This window comes from Triturus cristatus, chromosome 11, assembly GCF_964204655.1.
Source record: "Triturus cristatus chromosome 11, aTriCri1.1, whole genome shotgun sequence".
Classification (NCBI taxonomy): Eukaryota; Metazoa; Chordata; class Amphibia; order Caudata; family Salamandridae; genus Triturus; species Triturus cristatus.
The window spans coordinates 1,182,539,436-1,182,551,591 of record NC_140594.1 but is presented as its reverse complement, the minus strand read 5'-3'; the positions used below and the strand labels follow the sequence as shown (position 1 = coordinate 1,182,551,591).

Sequence of the window (12,156 nt, the reverse complement as noted above, 5' to 3'; positions counted from 1 at the left end):
CGTTACTGACCGCTTTTTCCAAGAATCTTTTCATAGTAATAAACTCAAATTAAACATTTCGACCCATTGATAAATATGAGATTACATCTGGCGGCTCTTTCCCCCGTCTATGTGATGGTGTCTCCCCTCAATCCAATTTGCATACTCTGTTTTTCTGTGGATTTTATGATCAATACAGACAACATTTCGTACCCCTCTTTTTTAGAGATTTGAAATTCAGACACTGGAGTCTGGCCTTACTGTTTCTGCAACAATTGCATAATCATCCAGTTTGTAGCACAATGGTCTCTTTTTTATGGCAAATTTTAAAAATTGAGAATCGTGCTAGGAGAGCATGATGTATTAGACAAATCTTTTTTTAAGTATATATTGATTTTAAGATTTTTAGTTAGAAGGTCAAGGTTTTGTAATGTTGTGCTATATTTATTTGAGATTTGTTTTTTATTTTGTGCTTTTATACTGATAAGTATCAAATAAAGCTTACAGACTAATGTGATTACATGATTTATTTAATTTTGAGATTTTCTTCCGAATGATGCTCGTCTAGAATTACTTCCTTTATCAGCTCTCATAGTCCTCACTCTACAAAAGATATATAAAATCGTCATTAACACCCTTGCTTTATGGTCACATGAAATCCTTCTGAATTTCATCTTTGACCTCTCTTAAGTCTGATTTTACCATCTTTTCAAAGAAATCAAGAGGCGTACAGGTCAATAGTGGAGTGAAATGTGACTTTAGTTTAAAGTCTACAGAACCAAATTGTGCAAATATGTCCAAGTCTACTACAGTGTGAAACATAAAATCCAAACAGATCAGTCTCATAAATTAGAAAAATAAAATGTGTATCAATAAAAAGTTGTTCCATACATATATCCAAAGATATTTTTTTGCAATAACTTTCTGTCTTTGCCTAACAATGAGAACTTTTGAAATATTGCTCATAAATTCCCCACCTGGGTCTTAGGAATTGTTTTTCTAATACCTCTCCTTGTTTTACGCTTCTACGTTGGCCTTCACCAACAAAAATAAAGGGCTGCTTTGTCCCTGGGGAGCTTCTGCTTTAATTATTAGTAATTTAGTTTGTCCTGTGACTGCTGTCTAGTAACCTCACAAACTAACCCTGAGCTCCCAAGGAGTAGCATGGTAACCTGTTCACAAAGCACTTCAAAGCTGCGACAGAAGTAGTAAGCACTATACAATAGAACGTGTGGCTTTTGAGACAGTCTCGTGTAGAACCTCTGAAAAGACGACAGTGGATTTTGCATAAATATATTTCAGATGGTTTCTTACTGCTAACCTTTTGGAATGCTAAGCCTCTATTTGTCATATTTTAACTTGATTAAAAGAGTAAACAAACATTGCCGTTCACTTACTTTCAACCATACAAAGGCAGAATATTGACACTTGCTTAACTGACCATTGGTCATAGGGACAGCGTAAAGTTGAAAGTAAGCTTAGGTCACAACTTCTGAAGAGTCTAAGCCAAGAAACCAGTCTACTGCCTCCATGCAGATTGATTTCATCAAACCATGAACTACATTAAAGCAGTTTTAGCTGCAAATTCACTACAATTCAAAAGATCTTTTCCAGTGCAACTTTACGGCTATCTATGTCTAATGAGCATGCTAAATACCTAAGAACTCAAGAGTGATTCAAATGAAGAGGACAAGCTGGGTACGACATCCCCTGCCCGCCCCGGAATCACCTTACTCGACAGATACCAGACCATAAAGGACAATACGAACACTAGTCTAGGTATTTCAAAAATGCTTGGCTACCCCAAATGGGCCTCCCTGCGCTGTGCTCAAATATCCAGACCATTTTAACCCCAGACTCAAACGAATAGTAAAGGTTTTCAGTTTCTTTCTAAACCTCAGCTCCTCGTCGCTCTTGTGTATCTTCACAGGTAAGGAGTTCCATAATCTGGGGACAGATAGGCTAAGGACCTTACCCTACTTCTAGCGTTCAGGACCTTAGGGGGTCATCGACTGAGAGCAGGCAGTTGATTGCAAAGTCCTGTTTGGGGTACAAGGGCGTAACAGATGGTGGTGTAGCAGAAGGCACTTGTCATATAGAGCTCGATGAGCCGTACAAAGAACTTTAAAATGGATGCTCTGTTCAACGGGCAGCCAGCGAAGGGAAACTAATGAGTGTTTTGAAATCTTTAGCAGGTGAGCCACCATAATTTGTACCACCTGCAAACTTCTCACCGCGAACTGGGGACTTCCAAGATATAGAGAATTACCATAGTACAGACAGGAACGAAACAGTGCCTGGACCACAAGTCTTCTCGAAGAGAAAAGGTGGATACACAAAGATTTTTGAGCATTATCACAATTTCAAAACAACTGGCTGCTAATGTCTGCACTTGTACTTCTACGATGAGTATGTTGTCCAGTCTAATACCGAGGTCTTTTACTGTATTTTTGGTAGTGGGGTGCTACCCAGACATTCTGGCCAGCACATCATCGCCCTGCGATTGACATCGTTACCGATCACCATCACGTCTGAGTTATCCCAGTTAAGCTTCAGACAGCTAATTGACATTCCTTCTGCTACGTTTTATAAACAGGATTTTAGCTGATCAGAGGCAGATGTGTCAGGTGTGAGGGCGATAACAATCGCAGTGTTGTCAGTAAACATAGGTCATAAGATTGTACGATCTCCGCCAAAGGGCGTACATATAGATTAAATAGCAGAGAGCTCAGAGACTGACCCTGCGGTACTCCACACTTCAGAGAATAGACCTTAGAATCAAACGGCTTCTCATAAACCTGAAAACTTTGTCCCTCTAAAAATTATATACAAGCCAATCCAAAGCAATATTGACGACACCTGCCGGCTTCGACCTGTGCAGTAAGACTGGATGTGATACAGTGTCAAAGGCCGCACTCAGATCCAGCAATATCACTGCAGCCGAGCTGCCCTGATCGAGAATTTTTCTCCGTTCTTCCATAACAGCTAATAACGCCGTTTCTGTCCCATGTCCAGCCTGGAACCCGTAGGAGTAAAATGGAATCTACCATGGTTTTAAAAAGATAATTATAGGGGATGGTTGACATGTTTTTCTAAGATTTTGCTTACTGCAGGCAATAAGGATAAAGGCTTGTAGCTTTCCATTAATGTAGGATCTAACAATGTATTTGGTTTTCAGTAAAGGCCTTAAACCGCGCATTTACAGGCGGGGGGGGGGGGGGCAAGGGGGTGGGGGTGACTACACCTCTCCCACTCTATAGGGAGAGATTAAACGACGATTACCAATACAGTGTAAATTGAGTCTGCATCTTGCCAAACACTGAACAGTGTAGCAGGGTTCAACAGGGAACCGGATTTAACTGTTTTTATTAATCCAGATAAATCTTCTTTACTAATAAGAGGAACAGCAGTAAGGGTTTCACAGGGCAGCACCTGTTGGCAGCCGGAAATCGGGGCCTTTAATGGTAACATCTTAAACCGTGAATACATAATCAGTGATTTTTTTTAAAAATAAAAAGTAAACCCGTTCATTACATCGGCTCTCTGACTGCACTGGCAAAATGCCCTTATCCGCTGGATTTGTAAAGGATTTAACAACCCTAAATATCTCTGTAGTGAGTTAGATGACTTGTGTATTTGAGACGCATATGTTGAGCGAGCGCCTCTACAAGTTCTGTGATATATCTGGTGGTCTCTTCCACCCCACACCCTGAGAAATAGGAAGATACACAGATAGGAACATATTGGGGAGGGGCGGATAAACACACAATCTTACTCCCACACATCAGCCCACTTTCCTTGATTTCCACACTGCTACCCTAAAAACCCTGTCGGGTTTTTGAGGTTTTCTCCTCTTCAAAAATCCAAAATGCCACAGGAGCCATTAACAGAATATACAAGTCTTCCACCATGTGAATAGAATAATTCACGAGAGAGGGAGAGGTAAAAGTGTTAAAGAGTGACTGTTCACACCATCAGGACCACCAGTGGAGTTCGCGTGGAGGATACCTCTTCGTACCTATGATGCTGGAGAAAGAACTATACATAAGGGTATGTGTTGCAATGAAAACTATTACAATCAATGATGTTTAAATAAAAAAAATCCAGAGATTTGTAGGAGAAGACCAAAAACATAATGCACACGTACAGAGTGCTCTGCACAGCACTGCAAGGAATGCGGCGCTATCAGGGCTGGGGTCTGCTCTGCTTGATGGGGAAGCTGAGGGTCTGCCTAGCACCGAGAAGCCTGCTGCCAGCCTGATCAGAAAGGGAAGGAAAGGAAAGGGTCTGGCCCTGCAGGAGGAGAAACTGTCCAGAGGAAGTCAGCTGTGGTCCCAGCCGGCAGAGCACCCAGAAGTTGCAGACTGCCTTTGAGATCAAGGCAGGGCCAACCTCTTCAATCATGGGTTTCCTAGTCTGACTGTCGCCTCCAGTGGCGGCTGGTGACATTTGAAAGTGGTGGGGCGTCAAACGTGTGGTGGAACGCACCGCGGCGAGCGAGCGCGCCCGATCAGCATAAGGAGGGTTCGGGGGGGTCCCCCCCCGAGAAAATGTGGAAAAAGAGTGGGCAAATGGTGCATTTTCAAGCAAATTTGAGAAAGCAAGATGGTTAAAAAAGCAATTGTGAAAGTTCAGTTATTACATTAATAAAGAGATGTCAATGTCATATTAATAACATAGGTAGTTCTTTATTCAGTATAATCACAGAACTGCATAGCAGACTTCGAGATAACAATGCTGAGTACCATTCATACATAGCACATTTGCCATCAAAATGTTCTTTTTTTGAAGCATTCACCTTAACTGTTTGAGCTCGTAAAATAAGTAAAGCAGTGGCAGCTGGTGATTTTTCAAAGTGTAAAAAAGTTAGAACCAACTGAGCCCAACTGATATAAGTCAAGATCAGGGGGAGGGGGTTCTTCATCTAAGAAGTTTTTGAAAGAAAAAAAGGGCAAATAGTGCATTTTAAGCTAATTTAGACAAAAAAATGAAAAAGCAATAAGAATCTAGACCACACATAGGGTGCACGACAACTGAGCTGCCTCTTTGTTAATGGCATTATTGTAAGGAGGGAGGCTGAACACTTCTAGTAAAGTACACCTGCACCTCAGTAAGCAGTCTAGGGACATAGTGTTGGACTAAACCTGACTTGTATTTTTATTTGTCACAAATCTAACAAAAAATAAAAACATAAGTTGGCAGTGTAAGGCACAAGACCCACCATGAAAGCTTTAATGTGAAAACACACTTCCTTCTGTAATTACTAAAACATACACAGCGACAGTCCTATTCTGCCTCAGCATTGTGGCTTTTATTGAAAAAAGGACACTAGATGGAATACATAATCTCCCAAATACATTCTGTAACTATTTCTCACAGCGAAACATCGATCACATGCATCAGTGTACACTGTTGTTGCTCTATAAAATATAAAAGCCAACAGTTGAAAAACTGCTGAAAAAAATATTTAAAAATCATAACAAAGCACAACAGTGCATTACTGCTGCATAATCAGTAGTTTTGCCTGTAAATTGGACAGTCACCCGAGGTCAGCTCTGTACCCCCAGAAACATCAAAGTCCAAGTTCATATAGGTGTTTTGCAAGGTATAGGAGATTGCATGCACTTTACTTGCTGCAGACAATGTTTGTGGTAGTACCAGAGAAATAAACAGTAAAAGCAGCCTTCCAGACCATAAAACAGGAGCACAAACATAACAAAAAAAACTGCCTACTCTTTCCCATTATTAAACGTTACCTCACTGTGTTAGTGATGACTTCACTCGGCCTCAGGAGTCTGCTGAGAGAAGGGTTCCCACTTCACCTCTACTCTCGCCTTCTGTCAGCAGAATCTGTTGCGCAAATTGCACTGCATTTTACGCTACTAAGTTAAAGGCATCAAATGGCGTGCCAGCCACCTAGCTTAGGCGGCAAGGAGCCTTTGATGTGGTTTCTAACACTTGCAACAATGTGAAACTCTATGTAGGTATTCTGGGTTTGCAGACCTCTTTACAGCACTAAAGTGAAATAACATGCGCTCTCTGACATACTTTGGGTGCTCTCATACACCAATCTATAAATAGAAGCAGATCGGCTTAGTTTGGCACACATGTATCCATGTCAAAAAGTTGTGGCGGAACCTGCCATTGAGCAGCACTGATACTTGGACCTGAATCCAAAAGTGGACCCAGCTTTAATTTTAAGAACCCTGAGTGAAAGTGCACCCTGCTTTAATTTGAAGAACCCTGAGTGCTTTCTGCCCTCTTACTCTCCCTGCTCTGCCAGTGGCTCTCTAATTACCCATCTGCCTCCTTCTACCCCTCTCTGACTCTGCCCTGCTCCGTGCTCTCTCTCGCCGCTCTGAGTGCCCCTCTGTCTCTGCCCTCTTACAGTCAGAGCTCTCTCTCTGGCCCAACTGCCTCTCTCCTACCTCCTGCCACTCTCTGTCTCTGCCCCACTGCTCTCTCTGCCTCCCAGGCTCTCCCCCCTCTCACTCTCCCATCTCTGACTGCGATTCTTGAACTGCCTCTCTTTCTCTGCCCTCCTACTCTCCCCGCTCTGCCTGTCCTCTAACTGCCCCTCTGTCTCTTCCCTGCTCCTCTGTCCCTGCCCTGCTCCACACTCTTTCTCTCGCCGCTCTGACTGCCCCTCTGTCTCTGCCCTTCTCTGCCCTCTTACACTCAGAGCTCTGTCTCTGGCCCAACTGCCCCTCTCCCTCCTCCTGCCACTCTCTGCCTTCGAGGCTCTTCCCCCTCTTACTCTCCCCGCTCTGCCTGTCCTTTGACTGCCCCTTTGTCTCTTCCCTGCTCCTCTGTCCCTGCCCTGCTCCACGCTCTATCTCACGCCACTCTGATTGCCCCAAAAAACCACAAACATACTTTAATTTTATTCTAAACCAAAGGAATGTTACCACTTTTCTGTGATATACAAGCTGATGAATATACTATAACAGAATTGTCGGTATATGTATTCAGTATTTCTTATATATAAATATATCACACTCGTGTAAAATCCAATATTTACAGTCATAAACATGTAGTGATTAAATACATTCTTTAGTTGTTTCTAAGTATAACTATAATAAAGAAACTTTGAACATAACCTAAGGGAAATCCCATCCTACAGCCAGTCAGATGGAGCCATAAAATACAAATCACTCACCTCGTGAGACAGGGTTGAGAGTCTGCAGAGCACCATCTGGACTCTGCAAGCAGTGACGCAGCCACGAGTCCCAGACAACTGAAGTGGGCACCTAAGCAACCTTCCCTTCATGCTGCCATCGTGTCCAGGGGTCTTCTGCTGGCTGCCAGACAGTCCATCACTGTGTAGTGCTGTAGACGTGTGATGCACCTACAATTCAACACCGGAAACAGAAAACTCGAGTCTGCGCAGTGTGTCTTCAGGAATCATGTGGATACACTGCACAGAATCAATTTCTACGCTTCCTGTCTGCCTGGAGCCTCTACCCCACCCCTTGCCAACTCCTCACAGGGTGGGACCAACCCACCGTGACGAGTTGGAAATGGGTGGGGTAGCCATGCTCTTCACTCCCTGATTGACGTGAAGCCCCTGCACTACAGGGCTTAAGCCTGAAGCGCCCGGGGCTAACTTTACCCCCACGTCATCAGGGGGTGGAGACTGATCCTTTGAGCTATGTGTTTGCCGAGCTGATGACCTCACAGACCTCAGGTCGGTGAGCTCTTCAGCCCGGCAAATAGTTTGCCCAACGTCACTCAGCGTCAGTGACTCAGGCTGGCATTGTGCATTACTTATGGCCCCATTCACAGAAAACAAGGATGGCATGTATACTATTTACCGACCGAATTTAGGTGAGTGCAGCAGCCTGCATTTTTAATAACATAAACTGCAAACTGTTTTTATTGTGGAGATGGACGGTGATGATGGGGACAAAAGTAAAGGGGGCGGAGCCCCGACGCCCGGTACGAGAAACCGCCACTGGTCGCCTCCCCAGTGGTCCTTGTAGGAAAATCAAGTCAAGAAGTCATCCCAAGCTGTTCTGAACTTCCACAGCACTGAAGGCTGGATGATGATGCTGCTGCAGCTGCCCATCACACCTACCTCAATGAATCTGGAGGAGGAGCAGATACCACCACCGGAGCAGGAGCTGATCCCAGCCTGGAGACTGCAACTGTCCAACCCCTCCACCATGTGTGAACCGTACAATGAGCAAGCACTGGATGCCGGTCTGGAGGCTGCATCTCCTTGGATGGGCACCCAACGAGCAGTCCAACCCTGTTGCTCACTGACCACAGATCCAGCCCCTAGGGAAACCGCTGATGCGGTTCTGTGTCAACAGCAATGCCACTGAAAGCGCCAGCCCAACAACACAACAACATAGACAGGTAAAATGTTAGGCCTCACACTAAGACTAAAACCGACGAGCAACCAAGTCCTGCAGCAGGAGCGGTGACTGTTACCTAAATAACCCCTTCAATTTGGGTACAAACTCCTGACCTGAAATGCTCCAAGTGGAGCTATAGTGAAATGCACATGTGCGAATGACTAGAACTGAAGAGCGACAGGCAGCAGACCAGCAAATGGAACAGCGCGAGGCCACCATAGTGGATGGACCGTTTTATTATGCATTATAGCTGCAGTCACAATCTTGCCCCTGAGCCCCACTGAACTGTCTGGCATTGCATTTTGCTGTGGTAATAGAGCACTTTCTTTTTACTAAGACGAGCACTGGGCTGTGCAACATAATTACTGTGTCTGTTGGATGACTTGAGTTCTGAGCCGGTGGCTCCCACACGACCTCCCTGAAAGTCTAGCTTTGCTCGCCCTCGTCACATGGTGAAATTATGTACTTGGTCCAGTTTGCAGAGCCATAGTGGGACAGACCGCAGAACACCACTGGCAAAATACCTCAGCCAGAATAGTTGGGGACCACGAGCCCCAGGTGGTCTGTGGAACCCGAATTGGACTAGTCACCAGACTTGAGTGTGTCTTTAGAGACGGGGTTGCAAAGATTTTGCAGTACACAGTTAACAGATCTCCAGAGCCAGTCTTTAAGCCCGTCGTATCCTTCCAAGTCTCCTTGATGTTTTGAATTAACATACCTGCCCATTTCTGTCCACAGCCCAAATTCCTTTCTGCTCATCATTTTTTAACTGAGTACCAAAGCCCTGCATCACTCTGCTCTCAAGGTGTGAATATGGCCATTTGCTTATTAATTGTAACTTGTGCCTCCCGCATGAGGCCAAACATAGCCCAACGTGTTTGTAACAGAGAAATGTGGAGCAACCACAGGTGAACTTTTCACTGCTTTGCAAATGGAAAAGCCATTGGTTATGAGAGGATTATGCAAAAATGTTACACATTGACAGGACTGATCCAGTTTTTATTGAAACTCATGAAAAATATAGTCTAAGACCAAATAATCTTCGCGAGACAAACTCAATTTGTGACACTTACTGCATGAATTTGGAAATTATGCACCAGACGGGTGAAATATCTCTTCCCGTTGCTCCAGTGATTGAACTTCTAAAGTAGGTTACATTTCCCACCTCTTGACATGCAGTGATTTCCCCAATTTGGAGCATGCATATTAAAAACAATTACAAAAGTCACAGAGTGTTATTGATGTGCACATTTATAGATGGATCTTACAGCCGAACAGATGCAGATCATTTCCGCCTCTGTCGAAAGCAGACAGACAAAGTCCCTTGGATGAGCAGGGTGAGCAGCTTCGTTGCTGCATTGGTGAGTGTGAGGAGGAAAAGTAAAAACTCACCCATCCCTTGCTCAGCTTAGCAGGCTCAGGCTCCAAGTGGTGAGAGTTTCGTAAAAATATCGCTTCAGTCCCTTGCGGTTTAAGAGGACCATTGATTCCCTTAACGTTGAGAAAAAAAAACTTCATTTGGCGACAAGAAGCATTTGAGGACATTACATTTGCTATCTGTATGAAAAATGGAGCACTCAGAATTTACAGTGCATTATTCACAAGATGAGTAATAAAGTTCACTAAATTTAAAAGCATCATACGGTTAATTGCATGATTGTGTCCGAAAAGAAAGTCATTGTGAGTCAAAATGAGTACCATTGAGAGGGATAACAAACATCTGCTATTTAGGGCCAAGATACCCTTCGGGTGAACGTGGGCTTTACAAATACACGTTATGTTATTGTAGAATATACTTACTTGAAGGTCTATCCCAAACGCTAATCGTGCTTTTCACAGCAGTTTCAATGAGTAGTCCGAGGATATGTAATACAGACCAAGTCAGCGCTCCTCCAACCCTTCCACCCTACCAAAAACAGATTGCGTGTGCATCCAGAATACACACAGAAATCCAACCAGACCTGAAGAAGGGACCTGCCTCCATCCTGGCAGCCATTGGGCACTCAACACATCTTTATTTTAGGTAAAAGCTACTGTAAGTGGCCAAGGACAGACAACTAGAAGCTGCCTCCATGACAAGACGGAAACTAAGGAGAGAAATCTGCATCGAAAGCTGGAGGGTACCCACAGCCCAATGTCACTCAGATCAAACCCACAGAGATGAGGAAGATCAGAGGCGTTCCTCACAATGAGGACTGCCCAACGTGAGGAGGTGCTTGCAATTGAAGAACACAGAATAAATAATTCCTCCCTGATCCAAAACACCTCAGTCGGGATGGACAGTCCATAAAGGACATCAGGTCGTCTCCAGGAGGCTAGTGAACTACTTTCCTGGGGAGGACTGTCCATACAGGACACCGTCTACTGTAGGCTAGAGGACACAGATCTGTTTTCAAGGCTACATTGTCCATACAGGACACTGGCTCCAGCAGGCTAGTGGGCAGAGGGCTGCCCTCAGGGTAGGACTACCCATACCAACTAGCACCTTCCACCAACCATCAAGAAGACTACGCTCGGCCTCCCTTCCACTTGTCCAAACTACTGATGCAGACGTGGAGGACGCTTCTTCCCCCACATCTCAGCAAAGACCTGGAACAGCCTCCGCACGCACCTCCAGACCTTCACCTCACTTCCAGAATTCCAAATGACCCTTAAGACCTGGCTGTTCGAATATGTCTCCGGAACCTGAAAGCACCTGGATACCCTGTCGGGTGATTAGCCGTGCTTTATAAATCTTGGATTGATTGATTGATAAAGGACACAGGTTCCACTAGGCTTGTGATCAGTGGCTCCATCAGGCAGGTGGGTGGGTGGTTTTTAAGGCTGGACTGTCCACCCAAGACCCTGGAGATCCCCAGAAGCCTGGGGGACAATGGGCTGCTTTTCTGGTTGGATGGACCCCGGAAACCACATACCACTAACCATCAAAAATACTCCTGAGAGAGCTCTGCACAGTTTTTGTTTAGACGCAGAATAAATGACTGACTGAAGCATTTCAATAGCGCACGTGGCTCTGATGAGTCTCTTAATGCTGACAGACAGGACTTGTTGCTGCAGAAAAATATAGCTTCTAGGGCACGGTGGCATTTTAGCAAATCAATTTGGAAATTTGTGAGTTAAAGTCAGCTGTTTGGCACCTCGGTTTGAAAAATAGCTTGCAGTGGTGGGAAGAATCTCATCTATTAACTGGATCAGACTTGCTTGCTGCACTTGCTGTCCGTAATGTGGCTTGTAGACTTTTAAAAAAAACAACAAAAATCAAGAGTTCCTTTTGGATCCCACCTCGCCCTGCATAACTGTACCTTGGCCCAACCGTGGCCAACTGTTCAAAGTAAACACAGAGCCTGCCAATGCCATGCATCAAAGAGCTCATCCAACCTGGCTTTAAAAACATGAACTAAAGCTGCCAGGTTCAGGACGCCTGCTCATTGCTTTGATTCTCAATGGGAAAAAGTGAACACATGTTGGTCCAGAAGAAAACATATGCTTAGACCAACCACCCTAACTCTTCACTCTTTCCCTCCACCTCATACTCCGTGTCTCGTCTGACGTACACTTCAAAGCCTCATCCTTGATGGCGAGGCTCCTCAGAGGTCAATAACTGGTGCCCATGTCATTCAAGGCCTCATCCTTGATGCGCGAGGCTCCTCAGAGGTCAATAACTGGTGCCCATGTCATTCAAAGCCTCATCCTTGATGGCGAGGCTCCTGAGAGGTCAATAACTGGTGCCCATGTCATTCAAAGCCTCATCCTTGATGCGCGAGGCTCCTCAGAAGTCAATAACTGGTGTACATGTCATTCAAAGCCTCATCCTTGA

General features: G+C 44.7%; 1 protein-coding gene across 5 annotated transcripts in view; it reads right to left on the bottom strand.

Annotated features, from left to right (window-relative positions):
• The window catches only part of PCYT1A (phosphate cytidylyltransferase 1A, choline), a 185,770-nt gene that overhangs the window by 69,155 nt on the left and 104,459 nt on the right, over positions 1-12,156 (bottom strand). For 2 of the 5 annotated variants that reach the window (XM_085635974.1, XM_085635975.1), the window contains exon 4: positions 9,732-9,830. The exons of 2 other annotated variants lie outside the window; for them this stretch is intronic. In XM_085635974.1, coding sequence (XP_085492100.1) covers positions 9,732-9,830 — 99 coding nt within the window. Of the gene's footprint in view, positions 1-7,138; positions 7,323-9,731; positions 9,831-12,156 lie in introns of those variants that run through there. One more of the 5 variants, XM_085635979.1, reaches the window with a different exon arrangement.